Below are 24,806 nucleotides of genomic sequence, written 5' to 3'. Positions count from 1 at the left end.
CTTCCCCCTCTCCATTTCCTAGCACCAGTTTTTTTTTTCAAAGTTTAGCTCCTTTGACTCTCTACTTCCTTACCTTCAATGAACAGCATCAGAATTCTGCCTTAAATAATGCACTGAAACAGATCTATGAGAGTTCCTTTATTGCCTCCTAATTTCGTCAGATCCACTCACTTCTCTCTATCTGTGTAATAAATTTACCACTGTAGGCCAAGCCAGCATCATCATTGCCTTTAACCATTATGATATACTTTTAGCCTGTTTTCCTGCTTGCAATCTTGCCCTTCTCCAAATCAGTCTCCGCAAAGCTGTCGATGTGACATTTTTAGAATGCATTTTTGTTGTATCTTCATACTATTTATCTGCGTAACGCGTCGGTGATCTGGATGGCACTCAGGCTACAATATGAACTCCTTATCCCAACTTACCACCTCTCCTACTTTTATCTCCTGCTGTTTGCTTTCTTGCTCATTATGCCTCAGCCACGTTGTATTTCTCACTTTTTAAAACTTACCTGCTCTTTCCTGCGTCTGGCCCAGTTATGCATGCTGCTCCCTGTTACTCCCACTCCCTGCCTGCCTCTCTCCTGCTTATCCTCTAAGTGAGTCTCAGCTTAAATCTCATTCTCCGGGTGACACCTTCATTTACCTATCAATCAAAATTAGGTCTCCCTATTAAATTCTCTCACAGCACGGTTTTTCTTTTCCTTTCTAGAAATTATGGTTTTTAATTAAATGTTTATGTGCAAGGTTTTTTAATTTAATGTCTATAAACCCCTACTAGATTGCAATTTCTACAAGTGCATGTGTCATGTTAATTTTATTCACAAGGTATGTACTTAAATGTTTCTTGAATGTATTAGTATGAAGGCAAATTCAAGTGGACTCCTTTCAGGCCTAATTCCTTATCCTTGTGGCCCTTGATAACATTAAAGGATTCAGCCTCCTTGATTGTAAACTTTTCTTTCCTTGCATTTTCTAACAATAAATACTCTTTCTTGATTTTATTTATATAACTTTTGGCAGTGCCCTGTAGAGTTTGCATTTTTATATAATTTCCTGGATGATAAAAACAGAATCTCATGAGTACGAATATTCCAGAAGTGAGCTTACTCCTGCCAGATTCATAAAATCATTATCAAACTAACAAAAACGAATAAAATTGGTAACACCGGGGGGAATCTGGTTTTGACTTTTTGAAAGAAATAAACATATCTGAGACAGGGACTGGGCTGCTAAGCTTTCTCTAAACTTTTTAGGATTTTCTTAGCGGCCACATCATTGGGTTTCTTGTATTCACATGTATAAAGTTAAAAAGAAACCCCCAGAAAAGAGACAAAGAAAAAAGAAACAAAACAACCTAGGGACCTTTCCTCTGTCTAGAGGTAGACCTCCTGGTAAGAGGGCTATGCTAGTTCCCACACCTTCTATGATCAATAATTCTTTTCTTTAGGGGGCTAGATTGACTGCATAGCTCCCCACTGGTACATCACTGTAATTGTGCTGTACCTTTACTGGGGGAAAAAGCACAGATCTTTGAAAGCTCTGCCTGTTAGAACCCCCAGCAGGAGCTCTTAGACTCTTCGCAGTGTGTTTGTGGCTCAGCTGTTCTCCAACCTCAGAGCTATGGAAATTCCCACTTGTGTTGCACTGAGGATAGAGACCCATACTGTGTGTATCTATTAAACTAACACATCTTCTGAGAAAAAGAAGGCAATAATTAGTTCTCTTCGTAATCGGTATTTTGTTTCTCTGACTTCAAAATTACCCACATTTTTTCAATTAAAATATTGTAAAGCTATAATCTAACAATAAGATGGTAAGATAGCCTTGTGCATAAAAGCATTTATAACAAAAGCACAGATTATGTGATATTGCTGACAGTGCACTTCATTTTCTTTTTTTCTCTTTCCACACAACTATATGAAGAAGGATGAGTGGATTTGTGCCTATAGATGGAAGTGCAACTATAAAGTCTCTGTGCTTTTTAATTTTTTTAAGCCCCATAAGAGCTTATAAGCTCTATTCAAGATAGCTTAACCAGGTGAAAAGGAAATTCTTAAAAGCTTTCTTTTCCTCCTGCATATCATCAAAGGCAATTACTTTGGATGGAAAATTGTAGCTCCTCTGTTCCACTAATATTAAATCATTATTCAGGTTTGCATATTCATTGGGAAAATCACGTTTTTCTTTATTTTATCTGCATGCATTCAGAGTGTTCAGCATTTTGATATGTAATGCCTTGATTGTTTCTATTTTCATTCTTTCTGTCAATGTGAATGCTTGCTCTTACTTCTAGATGTGCATTCATTTTATCTGAGAAAAAGCTGGTTTAATAATTTTGAGATCAGGCAAAGAAAACTCGCCATGATTCATTCTCAAATCCATGCATTTATATTCTTGTTCATGTCATTAATTTCTTATAATAATCCATTTGTGACAGGATTAGCTTATTTCCATCAGCTTTTGCCATAAAAATAAAGTTAAAAACCATCTGAAAACTGAATATTCATATTAAGTCTATGGATGTCAATCAGTTTTGCTATTGATTGCATTTCATTAAATTGAAAAAAAATCAAATATTAACCCCTTCCTCCCTATGGCAGTAAGCCCTAATATGACAGCATAGCAGAACAGTAGATGTGTGCATGGTCGTTCTTGGCCTCAAACAGCTGTTTTCAGAAGGATGTTTTGAAAGTTTTTGCTCAAATTCTTAATATGATTCTTCTGAGTTTACAGTGTCTTTTGGGATAGACATTGTTACTGTGTTCTGTTCCAGATCAGGCAAGTAGATGTTTGTTGATGCATAATTTCCACATATCACTATCTTTGGGGAAAATATTCTTTATCAGCACATCATTATTTTTCTGGTATAGAGTCAGTTTTCAACACTCTATTTTTCCAAAGCCTCATTTTACAGATTAACTATTGCTCTTATCTCACTTGACATGTAATACACAGACATTTGCTGTTGACTCCAGAGAGCAGGCATGTTAGTATTAATTACTTTGTCCAGGCCAGGTGCTAGGTGTACTGCAGGAAGTGCAGCAAAGAGTAGAAGAAACCCTGCACTCGAGGAGGTGTTATTAAAAGAGGGTAAGAAAATCATTGAGCAGAGACTCACAGATGTCCCTGCTTTAATCACAGATGTCTCTGCTTTATTTCCGTACTAACAGGAAGAATTTTGCTCCGTCATTGAGTATGGATCTCACAACTTTCATAGGCAGTTCTGCCTGCTGTATAACTTAAGTCCACCCATCTATGTGACTTCATTTTCATCACCTTCATTATAGTCACTGGTACAAAATTATTTCATATATTCAATGTGCAGTGGGTCCTAATATTTAACTATTGGGAAAAACACATGTAACAAATGTATATTTGCTACAAATATATCTGTCAATTCTAATGAAGTCTTAACGTTATATTTTTTAAGAGACTAGAAGATCAGTTAGGCGCAGATACGACGGCAGTTGAGGTGTGTCTCTTAGCAGTGTAAAAGCAATAACAGAAATAACCTTAAACATAAGTGACACATGACTGCAGGAGTGGCTTGTGGCCATCTCCTCCCCCCTCACACATGACTTTTATACTTGGTGCCTCTTTACTTTCTCTCTGGATTCTTTTGGTCGTTTGGCAGTAGATCAATATTCAGCAGCTGTATAGGTAGTGAAGTGTATAAAATTCAAATTATATATAAACAAAACTGTGTCCAACTCTTTGGGGAAATAACCCACTTGTAGCGGCTCTCACTAAAGCTGTCAATGCACTTTTTTAATATAGTGCAGATCAGATGAAGGAATGATAGCTGCTTGATGTGATTTGATAGACAAGTACCTCATAACCCAAATAAATCCCCTACATAATGCAACACCATGGTCAGCATCCCTCAGCACTTCAAGGGATGAATTATAAAACAAAGCAATGCTGTGAGGGACCACAACTAAAAACAAACATACATTTCAGCTGAGTTTTTTGTCTTATTTACTTATATCACTTAGGCCCACTCAAGTGCCTTTATGAGACATGAGCCTTTTAATAATTGTATCGGTGGCTGGGGATGTTGCTCAGTGCTTTCTATGATTTCTAACCTTAGTTATCCAAGACATTTCCTTACACACCTAAATCCTTTAATGGAGATTCAACTGTTGTCTATCAGTTACTGTTCATAAAAATTCACACTTATGATTGTATCAAATTCTATTAGTACCACCAGTGTGTGCTGATTTGTTGCTTCTGTTAAGAGATGCACCCACCATAGCTTCACCTCCTTCATAGGGTCTTGATTTTACAATAACACAGTTTCAGTGATAACATTTCTAATAGAAAGTATATGTTTCAACTGGCTAAAGGGAGCAGAGCACAATATTTGCAGTGTATTCAATACATAATGAGCGCTGTTCTTCACCAAGCCTGGAAACACGCATTCCTTATTTATTTCTCCGGCCATTTTGAATACTTACTAATAGTGTCTCTGCCTCTAATCTCTGCTCCATCTGCTCATGCATACTGTTCCCAATATGGCTCAGGAGGCAGTGTGGTGTAGTGGTTGAGAGTCTGGGTTCTGTGGCTTAACTGCCTCAGTTCAATTCTCGTGCTCCTCAGCATGTGATTTGACATTGTGCAAGTTACTTAGTATTTCTGTGCCTTACTTTCCTCATCTTTAGAATGAAGCTAATGCTAATCATCTTTTCCTAGTGTTGTTTTCAGAATCAAGTAACTACATATAGAGAGAGTATGTATAACATATATATATAACATATATATAACATATATATGTATATAAAAGCCTAAGCGACCAAACGACCAGTCGACTGGTCGCTATGATGCGCACTGACCACTAGGGGGCAGATGTTCAATGCAGGAGCTGCCCCCTGGTGGTCAGTGTGCTCCCATAGCTAACTTCCCGCTGTCGGCTGACCTCCCGTGGCCCCTCCCCTCGGACAGCCAGCCCCGATGGCCCCAATCAGAACCTCCCACAGCCCCTCCCCCTGGCCAACCTCCAGCAGCCCCAATCGGCCCCCATCGCCAGTCAGGCCAGGGTACCCAACCTGTGCATGAATTTATGCACCGGGCCTCTAGTATATAATAAAATACTATGTAAAAATGCATCTTGCACAAAGTACTCAATAAATGTCAATCACTGTTATTATTGTTGTTACTATTATTATTAAAGTACATTTTTGGTCATATTATTTCAGTTTGAAACAGATCAGATCCATGCTCTTTGGGTTTGTTAGGCCAAGGATTGAAATACAAAGCTCCGAATGGATGGAAGTATGGAAGAAGCCCTGGCTGGTGTGCTCAGTGGTTAGAGTGTTGGCCCTTGCATTGAAGGTTCATGGGTTCGATTCCTGGTCAAGGGCATGTGCCTGGGTTGCAGGTTCAATCCCCGGCCCAGTCAGGGCGTGTGCATGAGGCAACCAATCGATGTGTCTCTCTCACATTAATGTTTCTCCTCTCCTCTTCTCTCCACTCCCCTCCTCCCCCCTCTCCTCTTCCCTTTCCTTCCCTTCTCTTCTCTTCTCTTCTCTTCTCTTCTCTTCTCTTCTCTTCTCTTCTCTTCTCTTCTCTTCTCTTCTCTTCTCTTCCCTTCCCTTCCCTTCCCTTCCCTTCCCTTCCCTTCCCTTCTCTTTCTCTTCTTACCTCTCCCTACTGCTCTCTCCCTTCCTCTCTCTCTGGAAATCAATGGAAAAATTACCCTTGGGTGAGGATTAACAACAACAAAAATATGAATGAAGACAAGTGGTATTATAACTGAAGTAAGACTAAAAATCTATGTCAGCCTCAGGTTTAAATTCCTTGTTGATTAGGGACCAAGGCTCACTCCTGGTGAGCTGAGTCCCAACAGCCCTATAAAGCATGGCCAGAAGGGCAGGTAGGTACATGCTGACTAGCACATGGGAAAAGTAGCTCTGACTTTTTTAACCATGAGGGACACTGAAAAACTACTCCCTAAATATCTAAAATGATACAAAACATGCTTCTGTGCTAATGATGGCCAGTTACCAGTGAAAGGAAAGGAAAAATACAGAGGAATTTGGAGGCAGTGGTAGAGGCCTAAGTAAAGGCAGAAAAAAACATGGAAAAATTTAGAGAAATTCCCACAGAAACACGCATAAGGAGATTTACACTTCATATGGAGACATAGACTTTGATGTGGTTATCTTCTCATTTTGTGGCCTTTACATGGGCTCTTCAGGTACTTTTGTCTAAATTCTGCCCCTAGTCTTATGCCTCATATATCCTTACCCTATCATAAACCTTTCTCACAACCATTCTTTCTACATCTTCCTTTTGGTCCCAGTTTGTTCTCTCTCTCTCTCTCTCTCTCTCTCTCTCTCTCTCTCTCTCTCTCTCTCTCTCTCGTTTGTTTATTATCCATTTGCATTCCTCTACTGTGAAAACTTCATTAAACATTGTAGTCATAAGAGCTTAAAATTTTCTATTCCTTCAGTGAACATCTTCAGCACTTAATTTCAGTTTACCCACCTAGAGCCATCTGCTGGTTTTATCACTAGCTGTAGTTTTCAAGTGACTGGATTATGAGTTTTAAGCTTTATTGGAACCTTTTTTGAGAAGATGGTATGTCTTATACCCAACATCTGAGCACTAAAACAGTATGATGATTTATATAATATTACCTTGATCATATAAAAAGGCTAGTGATAAGTGATAAGACCTATATCAGTGTAGTAATAGGCAGATATTCCCAGCATACTTTGATACATCCTATATAATAAAACCCTAATATACAAATCAACCGAATGCAGAACAACCTGTGGAACGACTGGTCGCTATGACAAGCACTGACCACCAGGAGGCAGATGTTCAATGTAGGAGCTGCCCCCTGGTGGTCAGTGTGTTCTCACACGGGGAGCACTGCTTAGCCAGAAGTCAGGCGCTGGCAAGCACAGCGGCAGTGGCAGGAGCCTCGCTCACCTCTGCTGCAGGTGGGTGGTAAGGAGTGAGGGGTCCTGTACTCCGAGAGCCCTAGACTGAGAGAGGGATGTCTGACTGCCCCTAAGCCGGCAGGCGGACATCCCCTGAGGGGTCCCGGGATGCGAAAGGGCACAGGCCGGGCTGAGGGACCCCCAGTGCATGAATTTTGTGCACTGGGCCTCTAGTTTGTCTATAAAATCATGGAAGCATATAGGGGGATTGTTAGAAGGCAAAGGTTAATCTTTGGAGAGGCAGACACCATGGTTAATGGGCAAGTTTATTTCATAGAAGAAAAATGATGGACTATGCCTTGCTTCCGTATTAGAGCAGATGTGGCCTATTCAACAGCTCATTTGATGCTTTTGAAGGGTACTTTGTGGTTTAAGGACTTTTTATGTTGCGTATTTTTTTTCCTGTTAGCTACAGATATCTTAGTGCCTAAACTGTGTCAGGAATTTATATTCAAGAAACTAAGCTACATGTGCAGAAAATAAATATAATTAGGATTGTTAATAATTTATTTTCATTGTGTGTGTGCATGTGTATGTTCATGTGCATCTACTTTTCCCTCACCTCTCTCCCAGAATTCATTTGTGAGTGAAAACTAGTTAAATGACTTGGAGTTATAGGAAGTTAAAGACTAAAAGAAGTTATTATCATAGGAGCTATACCAAAGGGAATAGAGAATATGCACCAGTACTATGACACAAATAATTAAGACCTAACTGGAAATGTTTTGAAGAAAACCAATATAGAATTCTTAAATAATGTACTGAAAAGTAAGTTCATGTGATTTTACCAAAACATAATTATTTAAAATCAACATTCTGTGAAATAGGTGAAAATCTTTAGACCATATATCAATATTTAATATATTTTGTGAACAGGAATCTTAGGTTTAAAAATTATTAAATGCTCTATCAGAGCTAGTCCTCTGATTTCAAACAGCATACTAATAGGTAATTTCTTAGGAAATGTGGTTCTACTCATATTTTCTGTCATTATGTACATCTTTTATATGTGACCCAACTATTCACTCAACTCAATTTCATATTTGTAAGTTTTCATAGCTCACCTCAAGGACAGATTCTTGGCAGTTTAAATGCTATTGATGACTAATGATTATGCAATTAACATAAAGTTTAGCTTCAGTAATATTATCTTAATGCTATTTGGATGATTTAATTTGTTTAGAACTGAACAGCTACTTTTTAAACTTTCATACAAATATTCTTTTGGAATGTTTAAACCAAGCAAAAATAATATTTTTAAACCTAGGGAGAATTCATTTTATGCAAAATTTTACAATATTGTCTATTTAATTATCCCCACTAGAGAGAGAAATAACAGACTATTTCTTATCTTACAGATTAGCTCAGTGAAAATGTTGCGGCCTCGTCTCAATAGCATTCTTTTCAAGCTCACTTTTGAAGAACATGTAAACAACATCAAACCAAGCATCATAGCAGTAACTCTTGCTTGTGAAGAACTGAAGAAAAGTGAAAGCTTTAACAGACTTTTAGAGTTAGTTCTTTTGGTTGGAAACTACATGAACTCAGGCTCAAGAAATGCCCAGTCCTTGGGTTTTAAGATCAACTTCCTTTGTAAGGTAAGATAACATTTTTATTTATTACACTTTATAATGCTAATTTACAAGTCTCCTCTATGAGGGGTCATTCTGAATAGCAGTAGTAAACAATCCAAAACATGTATGTTTTAAAAAGGGTGAATTTTATGATATGTGAATTATATATCAATTAAAACAGATAAATAGCCCTCGCTGGTTTGGCTCAGTGGCTAGAGCGTCGGCCTGCCCACTGAAGGGTCCCAGGTTTGATTCTGGTCTAGGGCACATGCCCGGGTTATGGGCTCGATCCCCAGTAAGGGGTGTGCAGGAGGCAACCAATCGGTGATTCTCTCTCCTCATTGATGTTTCTATCTTTCCCTCTCCCTTCCTCTCTGAAATCAATAAAAATATAAGAAAACAAAACAAAAAACAGATAGTCTGGCCGGTGTTGCTCAGTGGTTGAGCATTGACCTATGAACCAGGAGATCATGGTTCGAATCCCGATCAGGGCTCATGGGGGCTTGATCCCCAGTTGGGGGGCGTGCAGGAAGCAGCTGATTGGTGAATCTCTCTCATCATTGATATTTCTATTTCTTTCTCCCTCTCCTCTCCTCTCTGAAATCAATAAATGTATATATATATATATATATACATGTATAAAATATATATATATATATTAAAACACAGATAAATAATTTTTCAACTCCATTAAAATCTCAATGACTGTGCTAATTATTTTGTAAACTCTTTCTGATCAAATATTACTAGAGTTTGTAGATCAATAAAATTTGCTTTTGTAATATAGATGAAATCTTGAATTTCAATCTCTTTGTACTTATTTTATGCCTCTCCAAAAAATATTTGAGGAATGAAATTCAGTGAATAGCCAGAAACTTCTTAAATGTGCTTTGCTTATTCTACTCTAAGAAAATAATACTCTTCATGGTTGAATAGTGTTGTGTTACTAAGCATATACTACGTATCTAGTGCATTTACAAAAAGTTTTAAGAAATCAAGTGATAATTGTCTTATTGTTTGGATTGGGCCATTACATAGTATTATTTTTGAGATTTTAATTCTTGTGAAAAGTAAACAAAGAAACAGAGAAGTGCAAAAGTGATTATGTATGTCCTTTTCTAGGCTAGAGCAAACCACCTTATTCAGAAAAGATCTGTCTGTTATAGAGAAAACTGAACAGGCTAAGGTGAAGGCCTGTAGAAAGCTAGAGATGAAAATAAATCTGAAAACAAGCAATCTATCTTTGACATCTCACCGTTCTTTCACCTTTTTTTCCTCTCACATCTGAAAACATTGCAGAATTTTGGTTAGTTCTTGAAGTATATTATAACGAGAATCCTAGATCTAGGAATGGATATAAATTTCTTTTCTATTCATGCATTAAATAGATGTGCATTACATATACATGGACAAGCATTTTAATATGTATCAAAAATGATTTGCTTCTGGTAGTTCTAACTCAGACATAAAGAATAGCATTTGTAGATAATAGGATATATAATGGAATTCTATCTTTTTGCTCCTGATTTATTTTTGAGGGATATAAGGGAAGAAAGAAAGGAAGACACCCAGAATGTTAAATTTGTCAAAAAAGATCTTATTCCTTCTTCTTGTGATATTAGGGGACATGTGAAATTATTTTATAATGCCAGAGAGACTAAGGCAGTGCTTCTAGTAAACTGGAATAAATCATAGCCAGATTTGTAGGACAAAAGTAAATATTTAAGACTTTTTCATTATATTGCATATCATATATTCATAATAAAATAATCTCTTACCAAGATGCTACTTGTTTAGAGTACATGCTATATGTACAGTGAGTGAATCTTGGTTGATGATTATAGAAATATTAGAAGTTAAAAAATATCATTGGCAATTTGTATTATATACCTATTTCACATTTAATTCATATAAAATATTTGAAACAAACTCCTAAAATGTACCTCTTTAAGTGTCTTAATTTCACACTATTCAAATTAATTACATGAACAGATTTTTTTAAGCAAGAATGAATAAGTCATTTATACACAGGAACAAAAGATGATATTAATCTCACAGAAGGATTTTACAGTTGCATCTTATATTTCGGAGAGAGGCTTTTTCCTGTCATCTCCCTGTCAAATACAAGTTCTTCCTCACAATGCTGCTCTGACATCTATCACTAGAGGGATGCTCAAAGGATTCAGCACAGAGATTTTTGCCAACTTCAAGTAAAATAAAAAATAATCTTGTGGGAAATACTATCATGTAGTAATAGGTGTTCTAAAAGAGAAAGAGGTGAATGTTTTAAAATGCACCCCCTAGTTTTCAGTAGGATTTTTATCTTGTCATTAAGAAAGAGAAATATCATATATATGCATGATATCATGATATTCCCATAATGTCTAGGAACGTTCCTTGAATACAAAGGATTCTCAATAGATGTAAATGTCTAAAATGACAGAAATTTACTGAAGTACATAGAAATAGCTTAAGTTTATAATCTGTTCGAAACTGAATTAACTAAGTACTGATGTGTGATTAGCTAGAATTGCTGTTAAATTCCAGCTATATTATAAAATACTACTTGATTGATTTTTCTTAGTGTTATTTTTTTCTTAAAAAATAGTGCAGGGAACTTTCTTTGTAGAGTACTGATTGGGCTTTAAATATACCATTCAACCACCTAAATTATTCTAATGGTAATTTTCTTTCTCAGTGAATTTAAAACTGCAATTCAACGTTTTTCACAAGAAGCTATAGAGTATGTTAAAATATTCACCTAGCTACAAAGGAGCCAGTTAAACTTATTAGATGTATCTTGTAGTAAAGTCATATTAAAAATTCAGATGGCCACAGTTGGCTCCTGCAATATTTGGGAAGAGAAGGAAAACAGAGGGGTTAACCTAAATGTCAAATATCACTAAAGGGTATCATTACTATAAGTACTACCCTCACCACGAAATGTTTTGTTAATTTTCAGCAGTGAATTATCACTTTGTGAGTCACCAAACTAGGGGGCTGAATTGTAATAAAAATCATTTCCATGCAGATGAGGTCCCAGTGTTCGCTTGGCCTATGCTTGCCTGCTGGTTATTAACATTCTAACCAATAGCAATGTTGCACCACAGGGTCATTTGTTTATGTTTTCAGCTTATAATAACATATAATCTGCATAAAAACAGAACATTTAAAAATACTCAGCACTCCCTAGGCACTAAGCTTTGTGGGTACTATATCAGACAGGGTTCTTTGTTTGCAAGCAACAGAAAGTGACTCTGCCTGATGTAAGCAAAAAAAAAAAAATGGAATTTAATGGGAGGGTATAAGGTAGCTCAGTCAGAAACTGAACAAAGGGGGAAGAACTTGGCCTTTAAAAGAACAGAAACTATGGCAACTTTGAGAATGCAAAGAGCAGGGATTAGTCAAAAGTCTTTTCAGGAAATTGTCTTTTGGGTGTATTAGCTCCAACCATTTTTCTCCTCCTCTCCCTATGTTTGATTCCAATTCTAATTAGAAAGAGAAACTAATTAGCCTAGTGTGCAGAACAAGAACACCCCTTGTCCAAGGGAGGGCAAAGGACCTTGATTGACAGTGCTACCAAGACTACCTGTGATGGAAAATTGGTCATGCCCCAAGGCCGCTGTTAACAAAGATAGGGATATCAAAGGCTGGAGGCAAATGAAGAGATATCAGGCAGGCTTGAACAAAGGCAAAACAAAAGAGCTGGTTGGTGCTCCAGGGGGGTACTAAGGTACAGCAGAGGAGACCTCAAGAAGCTTGTGCACAGTAGAGTAGCCAGGAAATATACATAGAGAGTACTATGTAACGCCATAGATTACACTGTCAATGAATACAAAAATTAATGGGCAGTGAGATGACTCTGTGATTAGTGGGACTTCAGAGAAGGGAATAATTTTTTTTTTATGAAGAGGATGGAGATAGGCAGTAAGGTAAGTTGGAAGAGAAGGATCTTGAAGAATAGGTAGAATTCGGTTATATGAAGAGAAGCCATACTCTTAAAATACGGGAATATGCAAATTGATGTGACAAAGATGGCGGCGCTGGCCGGAGCCACAGAACTCTCCTGCCAGGCTTGGCTTCCTGGGTCACTGGGGCCAGAGCCAGCAGACACACCCTGCATCCCTAGGTCCCCTCCTCTCATTTCCAGGAAATAAAATATCCGCTGTGCTCCCACCTTTTGGCACAACTCCTGCCCGCCGCGGGCACCCCCTCCCCCAGTAGGCAGTGCCATGCGGCTCCCGGACACCCGTCTTCCCATACCTTAGATGGACAAATGCGTGCAGGCAAAGTCAGGAATTCAGGCCCCTGACATCAGCTTCCAGCTCTCAGGGCACTGCATAGGAGACCGAGGGGAGGGTGGGGGGGCGGTGGGAAGGAAGGAGGGGGAAAGGCACCAACCAGCAGTCGCTCCAGCCCTGCCCAAGTTTCACTTTTTGTCTGTGGGTTCGCTCCCGGGCCCTATGCGAGCTTTCCTGGGATAAGAAGCTTTAATGAGCAGGGGGACAGTCGGGCACTGCAAGGTAAGGGCTGGTTGCACGATCCGGGGCAGGAGACACGCTGCAGGGTGCGGGTCCAGGCCTGTCGGGGGCTGGGGACAATGGGAGGGGGGGTGTCTGGGCACCTTCTCCTATGCCTTAGCCTCTGTCTCCAGCCACCACCACCACCGCCACTGCCCCGGCTGCCTCCTCCCAGAGGTATTGTTGCAAATCCTCCTTCCTTCCCCCCCACCCTTCGCCTGGGGGTGCCTCGGGAACCCCCAGCCTCCCCGGGCGCGAGCACCTCTGTGGTGGCAGCAGCACGGGGTGTGGAGTGTGTGCCCTGCCTGGGCAGAACGGCCTGTGGTGCGGAAGTGCCAGCCACGGTGCAATCACGGGGTACACACCATTGAAGGAAGACCCCGAGTTTTTCAGGAAGCTCAGATCGTGGTCTGGGCGGGGTTGGAGCCCTTCCCTGTGTGATCCCAGCCTGGGCCTTTCTGGGGGCCCAGGGGGTGGGGCCACACCCAGCTGCCTAGAGCTTTCACAGAATCCCAGTTGTCACTGTGGAAGGGGCCTAGGAATCCAGTTATCCAAGCCCCCATTTTACAGTTGGGGCAACTGAGGTCCAGAGAGAGGGGCCTCCCCAGAAGTCAGTCACTAAAGGCTGAACTGTAATGAAAATAAATGGCTCCCAATTCCTAATTTCCATTCTCCAACATTTTTCCAGTACCGACAGGCTGGCGGCGGGGCGGGGGGGGGGGGGGTGTCAGTTGGAGTCGATCAGGCCAGCAGTTGGGGGTGATCAGGCTGGTAGGCAGAGTGGTTAGGGGCGATCAGGCAGGCAGGCAGGCATGTGAGCAGTTAGGAGCCAGTGGTCCTGAATTGCAAGAGGGATGTCCTACTGCTGGTGTGGGATCGGGCCTAAACCGGCAGTCTGACATCCCCCGAGGGGCCAGATTGGAGAGGGTGCAGGCTACAAGAATTTGATGCACTGGGCCACTAGTATATATATGAAAATCATTCACAGCCAATTTCATAACTTATGAAGGCCCAAAACCTTTCTTCTTCTGACTTGAGTTAATATCCCCTTCACCTATCCTATGACTTTCTAGTCATTCTAGTTAGACAGAGAGACATAATAAATTATAATTCAGCAGGATGACATGCTTTTGTACAGATATGAAATAGGTCATACGAAGAACCTGAAGAAAACATTTAGGTTTACTATAAAGCAAATTTTAGATATCTTTAGGTCTACTAGGGGTAATATGATAATGTAATTGTGTTACTTTTTCCAAGATTATCATTTATATATAGTATATGTAACATATTAAAGGCCTCATTTCCTGGAGGCCATTACATGGTAGAAGTGGCAGAATATTACAGGGATCACTCTAGTATAAAAAAGAAAGCATCCATCTTCACCATAGATGTTATAAGATGGAAGAGATGAAATAGGTTCACTTTCATTGTGATATAGAAGATAATGTACCAGATTGTATCATTTGTAAGGAGAATGACTTTTTTCTGTCAATGGAAACAAAATTTGGAAATATGTAATGCAAGAGAAAGTCTGCAAAAGATCTAAGAAAAAAATCATATCTAAGCACTCTAAAATTTTCAGAATGTTTAATTGTTTTTAGCTGAAATCATGTGTTCATATAAACTTAGAATCTTAACATCAGTAGATATCTACTCCAGCCTCTTTAGTCCACAGGTGAGAAAACTGATGCTCAGAACAGTGAAATACACTTTGGGTAGTGTATTGGTTAGCTCAGGTTGTCATAACAATACCACAGGTTGGTGGCTTAAAAAACAGAAAGTTATTTTATCACAGTTTTGGAGACTGGATGTCAAAGATCAAGGTGCTAGTAGCGTAGGTGAGTTGCTCCCTGGCTTGCAAACAAATGCCTTCTCACTGAGTTCTCACATCACCTTCTTTTTCAGTAGAGGGAGAAGGAGAGGGGAAACAAGAGGGGGAGGGGGAGAGGGAGAGGGGGAGGGAAAAATCTGGATCTCTTTTTATAAGGACACTAATTCTATCAGATTAGGCCCTACCTTTATGACCTTATTTAACCTTATAATTATCCTGGTGCCCAAGACTGAGGGCTTTCTTGAGTAGTGAAACTTTCAGTGCTTAACTTGGGACTGTCCTGTACAAACCAGGACAATTGGTCACTTTAGTTTTGAAACTAGAATTATGGCCCTGGCCTCCTAATTACACTCCACTTCCTTTTCTCACTCTCTCTCTTTTTTAAAACATGTAACTGAAATAAAAATGCCTTGTGCATTTTTATAATGTTCTTTGCCACTCTTCTTCATCTAATTTTTGCCCTTCTTGACTTTCCAGTGCACATTGTGAGGACAATTATTATAGAACTGTCCACACTATACTGTAATTATTTCATTTCTCTTTGTCTTCCAAGACTCAGAATTTGTGGAGTTTATTTTATTCTACATTATATCCCCAGAGTTGGTTGTATATGAACTCTTCAATAAATTACCATTGAGTGAAAACCAGAGAGTTTGATTAAATAAAGGATTTGTTGTGAATGTTCAGAATAAGTGTTAATTTTTTAAGTGAGAAAATTTAGTGCCTCTCAGATATAAAAGATATTTTTACCAGCAAAACTATTGAATATATAATTGTAATACTTTGCTACTTAATTATTTGTGAAAACATAAAAAATGTATTACTTGCTATAAATATGAACCAGCAAGTCACCCTCAAATATGATTGGAGAAATAAATATTAATTTAATTAATATTTAATTAATATTAAATTAATTAATATTAATTTCAAACAAAATATATTTTAGAAAATAAGCACTATAGGATATATTGAAAGGCACCCTAGCAAAGGTCAATCAGTAGTCCACACATTTGGTTGGTATGTTTTTACAATTTATAAAGTGATTTCCTGGAATTCAAGGAGGTTAATTATTATTAACCCCATTTTTCAAATTAGAAAAATAAAACCCAGTGAGGTTATGTGATTTCTTTCAAAATTAGAAAGGTAGTAAATGTTCAAATTCAGGCTTAAATCTGGGCTTTCTGTGGCCAAATCTCTGCAGCAAACTGCCTCTCACTGCACTAGAACAGGATGCTTGGCTCTAGTAGCTCATTTCCAGGAAGCATTGCAGAACCAACTGCTACTGGATGTGTACTGAAAATGGGAAAAATCAAAAGTGGATTTTCCTGACTCTGGTAGCTTGTAAAATCAGGAATCCCTCTCTCTCTTAATTCACATTGAATTGGAAGTAATTGTAGGCATGTTAATAGAAAGTTTTTCTTCCCTGAATAGATTTAAATGTATACAGGCAGTAGAGCCTATGTATTTGTAATTTTAAAAAGCACCTAATAATGTAAATAGTTGTAGAGCTGTCACTTGGCTTTGTACGTATAGGGTCCCGAAGTATATACATTTTGTGTAGGCAGGATTGGCTGCCTACTCTCCAGAGAGATGGCTTACCCAGGATCAGTGTCAGAGGTGGAATCCAGCTTTTCCTGGGACTCAAAGTATTTCAGTGGCTCAAGCTATTTTTAGAATGTGATGGTCTCTTTTGGTTCACTGAAATCTGTTTTTTCCTATTAGACAGTGTTTAGTATTATTTGAATTTGGAGGAGATATGGTTGATAATTGGCTGAGAAGAAAATTGCTTTAAGGGATATAATTTGTCTTGGAAAAATTCTGTGTAAGGGAAGGTTAGACTACCAAGTATGGGTTGGATGGAATGTTAGGTCCTCTTTCCAAACTTTCTTTTTTCTCCCTGTGGGTCTTTTAAACTTTCCTTCCTGTGGGGCTATTTGCAGGAGAGTTTTCTGAGAGTAATCTCTCTGATTCACTGGTTTAATCAGTGATCTGAGATCCCATTCCACAGCAAAATGCACAGGAGCTCATTCGTGGTCCTTTGCATTTTAAAATGGCATCATATAACATAGTGACACTCCTTACCATTTGTTCATAATTCATGACCAGTAGACACAAACCTTTCAAGTTAAGGGTTTGTCTGTGCCTCATTATATTACATTGAAGCAAGAACATTCACCATTTTTTGACCTCTGCAATAACTAAGCACCCGAGAATGACATAAGGACAGGATATCATTCTTAATTTTAAATGGTTTCCTTTATTCAGCTTATTTGATGGTTGACCTTTATTTAAGACCATTGTGTTTTATTGTATTGTGCTTAATGGGCTCTCATCATGGAGAATCACTGAATAGTTTCTTGAGCTTAAAGATGAATGTTGCACCATTGTGGTACTATGCCAATGGTGACATTTTGGATTCAGTTTCTATAATTGTGTGATGGGGTTATTGTTCCCCGCAGTTTCTCATGTAAATCAATATACCAAAATTTGTAATTTTCAAACAGCAAGCATTGATAGTACTTAAGTCAATAAGTCTGGGAGTTTTTAAATTTATAGAACACTAATTTTTAAAGAAACAATTTTCCGTAAAATATTTTAATCCCCATATGTTACTTGTTATGTATCCTAGAGTACATATTATTAATTAGTGCATGTGGACTTGTACATATAGGCAAATGTTAGGCCTAAAATATTGCTTCAGCCATCTCATTTCTCCAGTAATCAAGATGCTTAGATACCAGCTTGGAAATCCAATTCAAAGTTCTCACCTTCAGTGCCCTTTGTGTCATTTAAAACCTGAACAAAACACAGGCTTCTTTTGATTTTCTTTCCCTTCTTTAAAAGTGCAGCCATCTGTCTAAGGAGGCAGAGAGCTCTGGTGTGTCAGTGTGTGTGTGTGTATGTGTGTGTGTGTGTGGCGGGGAGTGGATGTTGAGGGGGAAGGAGGGGGAAGGAGGGATTGAGGAAAAAAAATAGAGAATGCATGGACATTGACAACAGTGTGGTGATGGCAATGAAGAAGGGCATTGAGGGGATAAATGGTGATGGGAAAAAGAAAATAAAATAATTCTTAAAAATGTATTTTTATTGATTGTTAGAGAGAGAGGTGTTAGAAATAAGGTGAGCCCCCAAAACCAGGGGTCCTGGTAGAACACAAAGCATACTCAGGAGCCAGGCAGCAAGGCATATATCTTTACTCCTATAGGTAAGTGCGCAGCACATGGTGTGGGAGCACATGCACACTGAGTGGGTATCTGCTTGGGCTTTTATTCCTGACCCACGTGACCTGTCCCTCACTCTTGATTGGAAGAGCTTAGGCTCACACTCTTGCGCAGTTGGGGGGTTGACCTTTGCCATTCAAAATGGTGGCCCCCAGGGGAACTGCAAGCCACCGAGCCAAGTCATGTGAGCCAAAATGGCGGCTGCCTAAACTGCCTTCTTTGATGGAAAAGGTTATTTGTTTACTAGAGGCCCAGTGCATGAATTCGTGCAAGTGTGGGGTCCTTTGGCCTGGCCAGTGATCGGGGCCATCTCACCCAATCCCAATCAGGGCCAGCCAGCCGGGGGGAGGGATGGCAGGAGGTTGGCTGGCCATGGGAGGGTTGCTTTGGGAGCTCACTGACCACCAGGGGACAGCTCCTGCATTGAGAATCTGCCCGCTGGTGGTCAGTGCACATCATAGCAACCGGTTGACCGGTTGTTTGGTCAACCAGTCGTAATGGTCACTTAGGCTTTTATATAGAGAGATTCTTACAGAGAGAGGGAGAAGGAGAAGAGAGAGAGGGATGGAAACAGCAATGAGAGATAAACACCCTGATTTTATAATCCTGTGAACACACTACCATGTGCTTTGTCCTTCAGTAGAAAATCAGCTCTTTTTCTACTACTAAGATGGAGGGTACCTGCCTCTTTATCTGTCTCTCTACTATAGTGATCTGCACATACATATTGGCTCCTTATGTAGAAAGAAAAATGAATGAAGGTAGTGTATGTTTTTGTCTGTTTGTTTATTTATTCATTTATTTACTTATTTTTGTTAATTCTCATACGAGGATATTTTCCATTGTTTTTCAGAGAGTGTAAAGGTGGGGGGAGAGATAGACAGAGGGAAACACCAATGGTGAGAGACACATTGATTGGTTGCCTCCCAGAGCCTGCAACCGAAGTATATGTCCTTGACCAGAATTGAACCCAGGACCCTTCAGTCCACAGACCGACTCTCTATCCACTGAGCCAAAATGGCTAGGACTGTTTTTGTCTTTAGAAGTGCTTTCTTCCAAGGGAGTTCTCTCTATTTTTCCAAAAATGTTACTGTGAAGATGCATTATTTCTTTCTTTTCTTTTTCTTTCTTTCTTTCTTTCTTTTTTTTTTTAGAGGGCAAGTTTTTTTTTAATTGATTTTTACAGAGAGGGAGGGAAAGGGATAGAGAGTTAGAAACATCAATGAGACAGAAACATCGGTCAGCTGCCTCTTGCGCACCCCCTACTGGGGATGTGCCAGCAACCAAGGTACATGCCCTTGATCAGAATTGAACCTGGGACCCTTCAGTCCACAGGCCGATGCTCTATCCACTGAGCCAAACTGGTTAGGGCACATTATATCTTTCTTATTCTCCCTGTAGCCCACATTATGGAATTGAAATGGGAGAAAAAGCTAACGGGTGTGCCATCAGGGATAAAACTATATGATCATGTTGTGCCCAGAAATTAACCAGTTTTGTAGATGTACTTCTTCAAATTGGTATAGTTATGAAAGAATACGTCTATCAGAATTCCTTTTTTGAAAACTTGAGTTCTGGTTAAAAGAAACTAACTCACACCTTTACTCTCCCTATTTGGCTCTAAAAATACAGACATCCCATGAGTATATTTAAAGATTTTTCTTTAAGTTGAAATATTCATTAATTCACATTCATTGGTGCAAATTAGTCAGCTAATACTTTAAATCTAACACTTGTTTGTTTTCTCAGAATTTGATTACATCTGTTTAGAAATTATCATATTTACAACACCATAGGTTGTGTGAAAACTTCATTATACCCCCGCTTTTCAGTTTATTAAATTCTCTGGAGGATAGTAGTTTGTAAATGTAATTTGTCTGATGCAGACTTGATTAGTATTCCTTGTCAATACTGACTGCTTTGGAAACTTTTTTTTTCTCTCAAATTTTTATTTTATTTTACTTACATGTGTGAAAATGTTCTGTCCTCTAAACCAAGACACCCACAAACCCTATGCCCTTAATTGTGATTATTAATATTATAAAGTCTATGCTGCTCTCCCTGGTATTAACTCTGTTTTATAGTTAAGTGTGCTTCCCATATGCCCAGAGAACTTGCTGTGAGTGGTAATATGAATATATATAGCACACACTTGCCTTGTGCACTAGCTATGCCTAGTTATTGTCCTCCCCTATGCAAGTACATGACCTCTTTGATATGGAAGACATTTGAGTTTTTTTTAAAAGTTTTACATTAGGGAAAGGACCAAGGAAATGGAATTGAAAGCCAGACCAAGCCAAAAGGTATTTTGTGTGTGTGTGTGTGTGTGTGTGTGTGTGTAGGCAGTGGTTCTCAACCTTCCTAATGCCGTGACCCTTTAATACAGTTCCTCATGTTGTGGTGACCCCCAATTTCATTGTTACAAATTGAACATAATTAAAGCATAGTGATTAATCACAAAAAAATATGTAATTATATATGTGTTTTCCGATGGTCTTAGCTGACCCCTGTGAAAGGGTAGTTCGACCCCCAAAGGGGTTGTGACCCACAGGTTGAGAACTGCTGGTGTAGAGAGAGAGAGAAAGGGAGACAGAGACTGAGAGAAAGGGAATGAAAGAGTGAGAAATAATCAGGAATGATTTTCAGAATTTAGTGATCAGAGAGAAACAGGATTGAATTAAATATTTCTTCCTATACATAAATTGACAGTCTCATAAAAAGCACTTAAAAAAGCAAAGTAAGAATGGCCAAATTATATTTCTTATCTTCTGACTATGATAATTATTAAAAACCCCATAATATATAATTGTTTATAAAACTATAGTGAGGGGTTGGTTTATGACTCATTAAATACAGTTGCATTTCAGAGAGATAAAAGGGTGAATACATCTGTGTTTTCTTCCATTAAAAAAATAATTATCCTCATACTGATATATAAAACACAACTTAAGCCCTGGCCTCTCAGTTGGTCGGCTGTTGTCCTGTGCACTGAAAGGTTGCAGGTCAGATTCCAGATCAGGGCACATGCCCAGGTTTCAGGCTCCATCCCCAGTAGGGGGCGTGCAGTAGGCAGCTGATCCAGGTTTCACTCTCACATCGCTGTTTCTCTCCCTCTCCCTTCCTCTCTCTGTCTAAAAATAATAAAAAATATTAAAAAAAACAATACTGTGCCATAACTATACTTGTCGACATCATTGTGACTAAACAATGAATACTTCTGTTGGGTAGTATGGCTAGGAGAGATGAATAATTATCTAGTTTGCAAAAAACCTTTTTTGTTGTTGTTCTTGATGAGTTCTCCATATATCAGGGGTAGCAATAAACAATTTCAGCTCTGGAGCAGGCGAAAAAAAAAGATGATTCATGGGACTAGCTGTAGGTCTTCCTTGGTTCGTCACAAAGACTATTTCCAGAGACGATTTAAATGAACCCAGCTGGCTTAGTATTCTGTGAATTGCTGTAGTCATTTTCTGAGTTTAATCTTATGGCTGATTTTGTAATTCTCACAGTAGGGGAAAGTTGACAACATGAACAGCATTTAGTGAATATAATTAGTAAGTTTGAAAACAAATGCCTTTTTACGCTATGAAAACTCTGTTTGAAGAGGATTTCGACCCTGTATGAGACTGTTGTTCAAAAAATGTGGCTACTGTGACTGAGTGCGACAGATCATCTTGGAAAGTGATTTTTCTGTCACAGGAAGCCATACTAGTGAAGGCCTAGTATAACTTTAGGTAGGAAGGCTGATAGCCATGGGAAGGGGGTTTATAAAGCAGCAGCTAATATCCAAATAAAACTCTGAAATCCAGTTATTTCTGTGATAATGTTAGGGAATCTAAGAACTCTTTATGTACAATTGACCCTTGAACAACATGGGGGTTGGTCGTGCAGATACTTTTGGCTCCAAAGTCAGCCCTTAGCATCCGTGGATTCAACCAACCATGTTTCAAAAACTGTATTATTGATCTCTGGTTGGGAAACCATTGTTTGGGCCAACAGTATTTACTGAAAAAAATCTGTGTCTAAGTGGACCTGCACAGTTCAAGGGTCACCTGTACATATAAATACTTTTTAGCTAGTAATCAGGCAGCAAGTTGGCCATATTTATTGAGCACTTACTTTCTGTGGAACCCTGTGCTAGGTACTTTGCAGGTATAAAGAGAAATAAAGTATAATCTCCATTCCTTGAGGGCCTCAGGTGTGATAAATGGTAATGAATGGAGACTTGATGGGCTGGTGAATGCGCAATGCAGTGTACAGATGATGTGGTGTAGAATTGTGCACCTGAAACCTGTATAATTTTGTTAACCAGTGTCTCCCCAAGATATTCAAGAAAAAAATGGGCAAATAAGAAATGGGTTATGACAGTGTGTATATTAGTGAAGAATCTATGGCAAATAAATGCCTATAAAGAAGGTCAAGAAATGGTCTACAGTTTGAATATAATTTACTCAAGTTCTGGGCCACAAAAACAAACAAAAAACCCACAAAAAAAAAAGAGACAGGGAGGGAAATAGGTGAAGTGAGGCAGGGGTTAGGGGGTGTAGGGGTAGCTTTTATATAAATAGCATACTCGAAACCTAATCTGTGGTGCTGTATAAATACTGATTAACGACAAGATTATAGCACATTCTGTTCCATCACAGCTGGTACTGTAAGGCTGCCCCACATCTTTAGGAAGGAAAAGCACAGTACCAGCCCCATTCATGTGTACCTTACTCCTGTCCCCCAGAACATCGCTTAGATTTTGCTTTTTCTGACTTCCGTCATGGGGAACAAAACACAAAGCCTTGATATTTTTTTCTTTTTATTTTTTAGGTGTTTATTTATTTATTTGTTTGTTTTATTTTGTTTTCCATCACCATTTATCCCTTCTCCGCCCTCTTCCACCTCCACCCACACCCTCTCCCCACACAATCACCACCCTGTTATTTCTTTTAATATTTGCATTCTCAGAATACTCTCTCCACCTTTTCCTTTTTATTCTACAATAAAGTATCTTTCAAAATGCTTCTCATAAGTTCCTACATACTTTGTACTGTAATTAAGTGTTATTATTTTTTAAACTCTGGGAAAAATCAGTGCCTATTCAAAAATAGTAAGATACTGTTAATACTGTGTGACTAGTGTATGTTTTGACCCTTCCTGATTCACTAATTGGGCAAAAAATAATATCATATTTCCTTTAGTAAGAGGATATCATGAGATTTTACAGAGAAGTTAAATACAATGAAGAAAGTCAATATTTAATGCTATTTATGAGGGGGTCACTCGAGGAGCCAGGCAACATGCTACAAGGAAATATAAGCTATTCAGAGGCAGTTTAGAGAAAGGATGAATTCAGTTTTTAAATTCAAGCAAATAGCTAGGTACTTATCTTAAAACAGAATATTTTACTTGGAAACCTGTGCTGAGGAAAGTGGAAAAGCATTTGGGAAGAGTTGTGGAAGCAAAATGACAAGTATTTTCCATCAATCACAGCCTGGTCCATTCAGATCCCTCTATGTTTCTAAATTCCAGGCTTCATGAAGTCAATGAGAGGCCAGGGTAGTCATCAACTTCTGAAAGCACCTCCTTAAGACTTTGTGGTGTTGTCATTCTTTCAGAAGTAAAATATTTTCATGACTAAGAGCGATTTGAAATTAACCTGTAATTTTTAGAAGTGACTTTACCAAAGTGTAACTAACATAATCAGATTTACTTATTTTTAGGGATAAAGTTTGATGGATTTTATTATTTGTATACAATTGTGTAACCTTCACCATAATCAAGATACGAAACAGTTCCATCAACCTGTATAGTTTTCTCATGACCCTTTGTAATCAGTCCTCACTCTTAGCTCTAGGAAACTACTCATTTGCTTTCTGTTAGTATACTTTTTTGCCTTTTTTCTAGAATTTCATATGAATGGAATCATCCAGTAATGCTGTCTCTTGTATTACTTTGTTTTTATTGCTGTATAACAGGGGTGGGGAATGTCTGTCCCTTGGGCCTTATAAGGCCTGCAAGATCATTTGGTCTGGCCCTGCCAAGGCATTAGGGGTGAGTTAATTAAATCTTTGACCAAATATAGCAGGCTAATTTAGGTTTAATTTTAAAAGGTACTGTTTTCCAAAGTGTCTATACCATTTCACATTCAGAACTATTATTAAATTGAACCACAATGAGATGTCATTTCATACCCATGAGAATGGCAAAATATTATTAATTTGACTAGGGGCCCAGTGCATGAATTCGTGCACCATGAAAGGAACTGTGGGTCCCTTGTGGTGGCCTGCGGGGATCGGGCCTCAGCTCATGCCCCCAGGCTGGCATTCCCAGCTTGCACCCCCTGCCTCATAGCCCTGCAGCCCTGCCTGGCATCCCGCCATGGCCTGACACCGCCCCTCACCCGCTCCACCATCCCATCTGAGGCATGATCATTTAGAGCTAGGCCCCCCGCCGACTCCCTCAGGGCTTGGGAGCCAGGCGGCAGCCCCCTCCTGCCACCACCGCTGGTCTCTATCTGTGGGGTGATTGGTCGGGGTCGGGCCCCCTGCCCAGATCCCTCAGCGCCTCGGAGCCAGGTGGCGGCCCCACCCTCTGCTACCTCTGCTGGTCACTGTCTGCAGGGAGATCGGTGGGGCGATCAGGCCCCCACTCACACCCCCACTCACACCCGCCTTGCCTGGCGCTGCCGGCTCACCTGCTCCACCATTCTGCTGCGGT

At 39.2% G+C, this 24,806-nt stretch overlaps 1 protein-coding gene across 3 annotated transcripts in view; it reads left to right on the top strand.

Moving 5' to 3' along the window:
* Nucleotides 1-24,806, top strand: part of DIAPH2 (diaphanous related formin 2) — a 906,095-nt gene that overhangs the window by 433,419 nt on the left and 447,870 nt on the right. For all 3 annotated transcript variants that reach the window (XM_023750473.1, XM_023750472.1, XM_014452154.2), the window contains one exon: nucleotides 8,308-8,547. In XM_023750473.1, the coding sequence (XP_023606241.1) occupies nucleotides 8,308-8,547 (240 nt within the window). The remainder of the gene's footprint in view (nucleotides 1-8,307; nucleotides 8,548-24,806) is intronic.

This window comes from Myotis lucifugus, unplaced genomic scaffold (genome assembly GCF_000147115.1).
Source record: "Myotis lucifugus unplaced genomic scaffold, Myoluc2.0 scaffold_13, whole genome shotgun sequence".
Taxonomy (NCBI): Eukaryota; Metazoa; Chordata; class Mammalia; order Chiroptera; family Vespertilionidae; genus Myotis; species Myotis lucifugus.
This window is presented reverse-complemented; position numbering and strand designations above follow the sequence as displayed.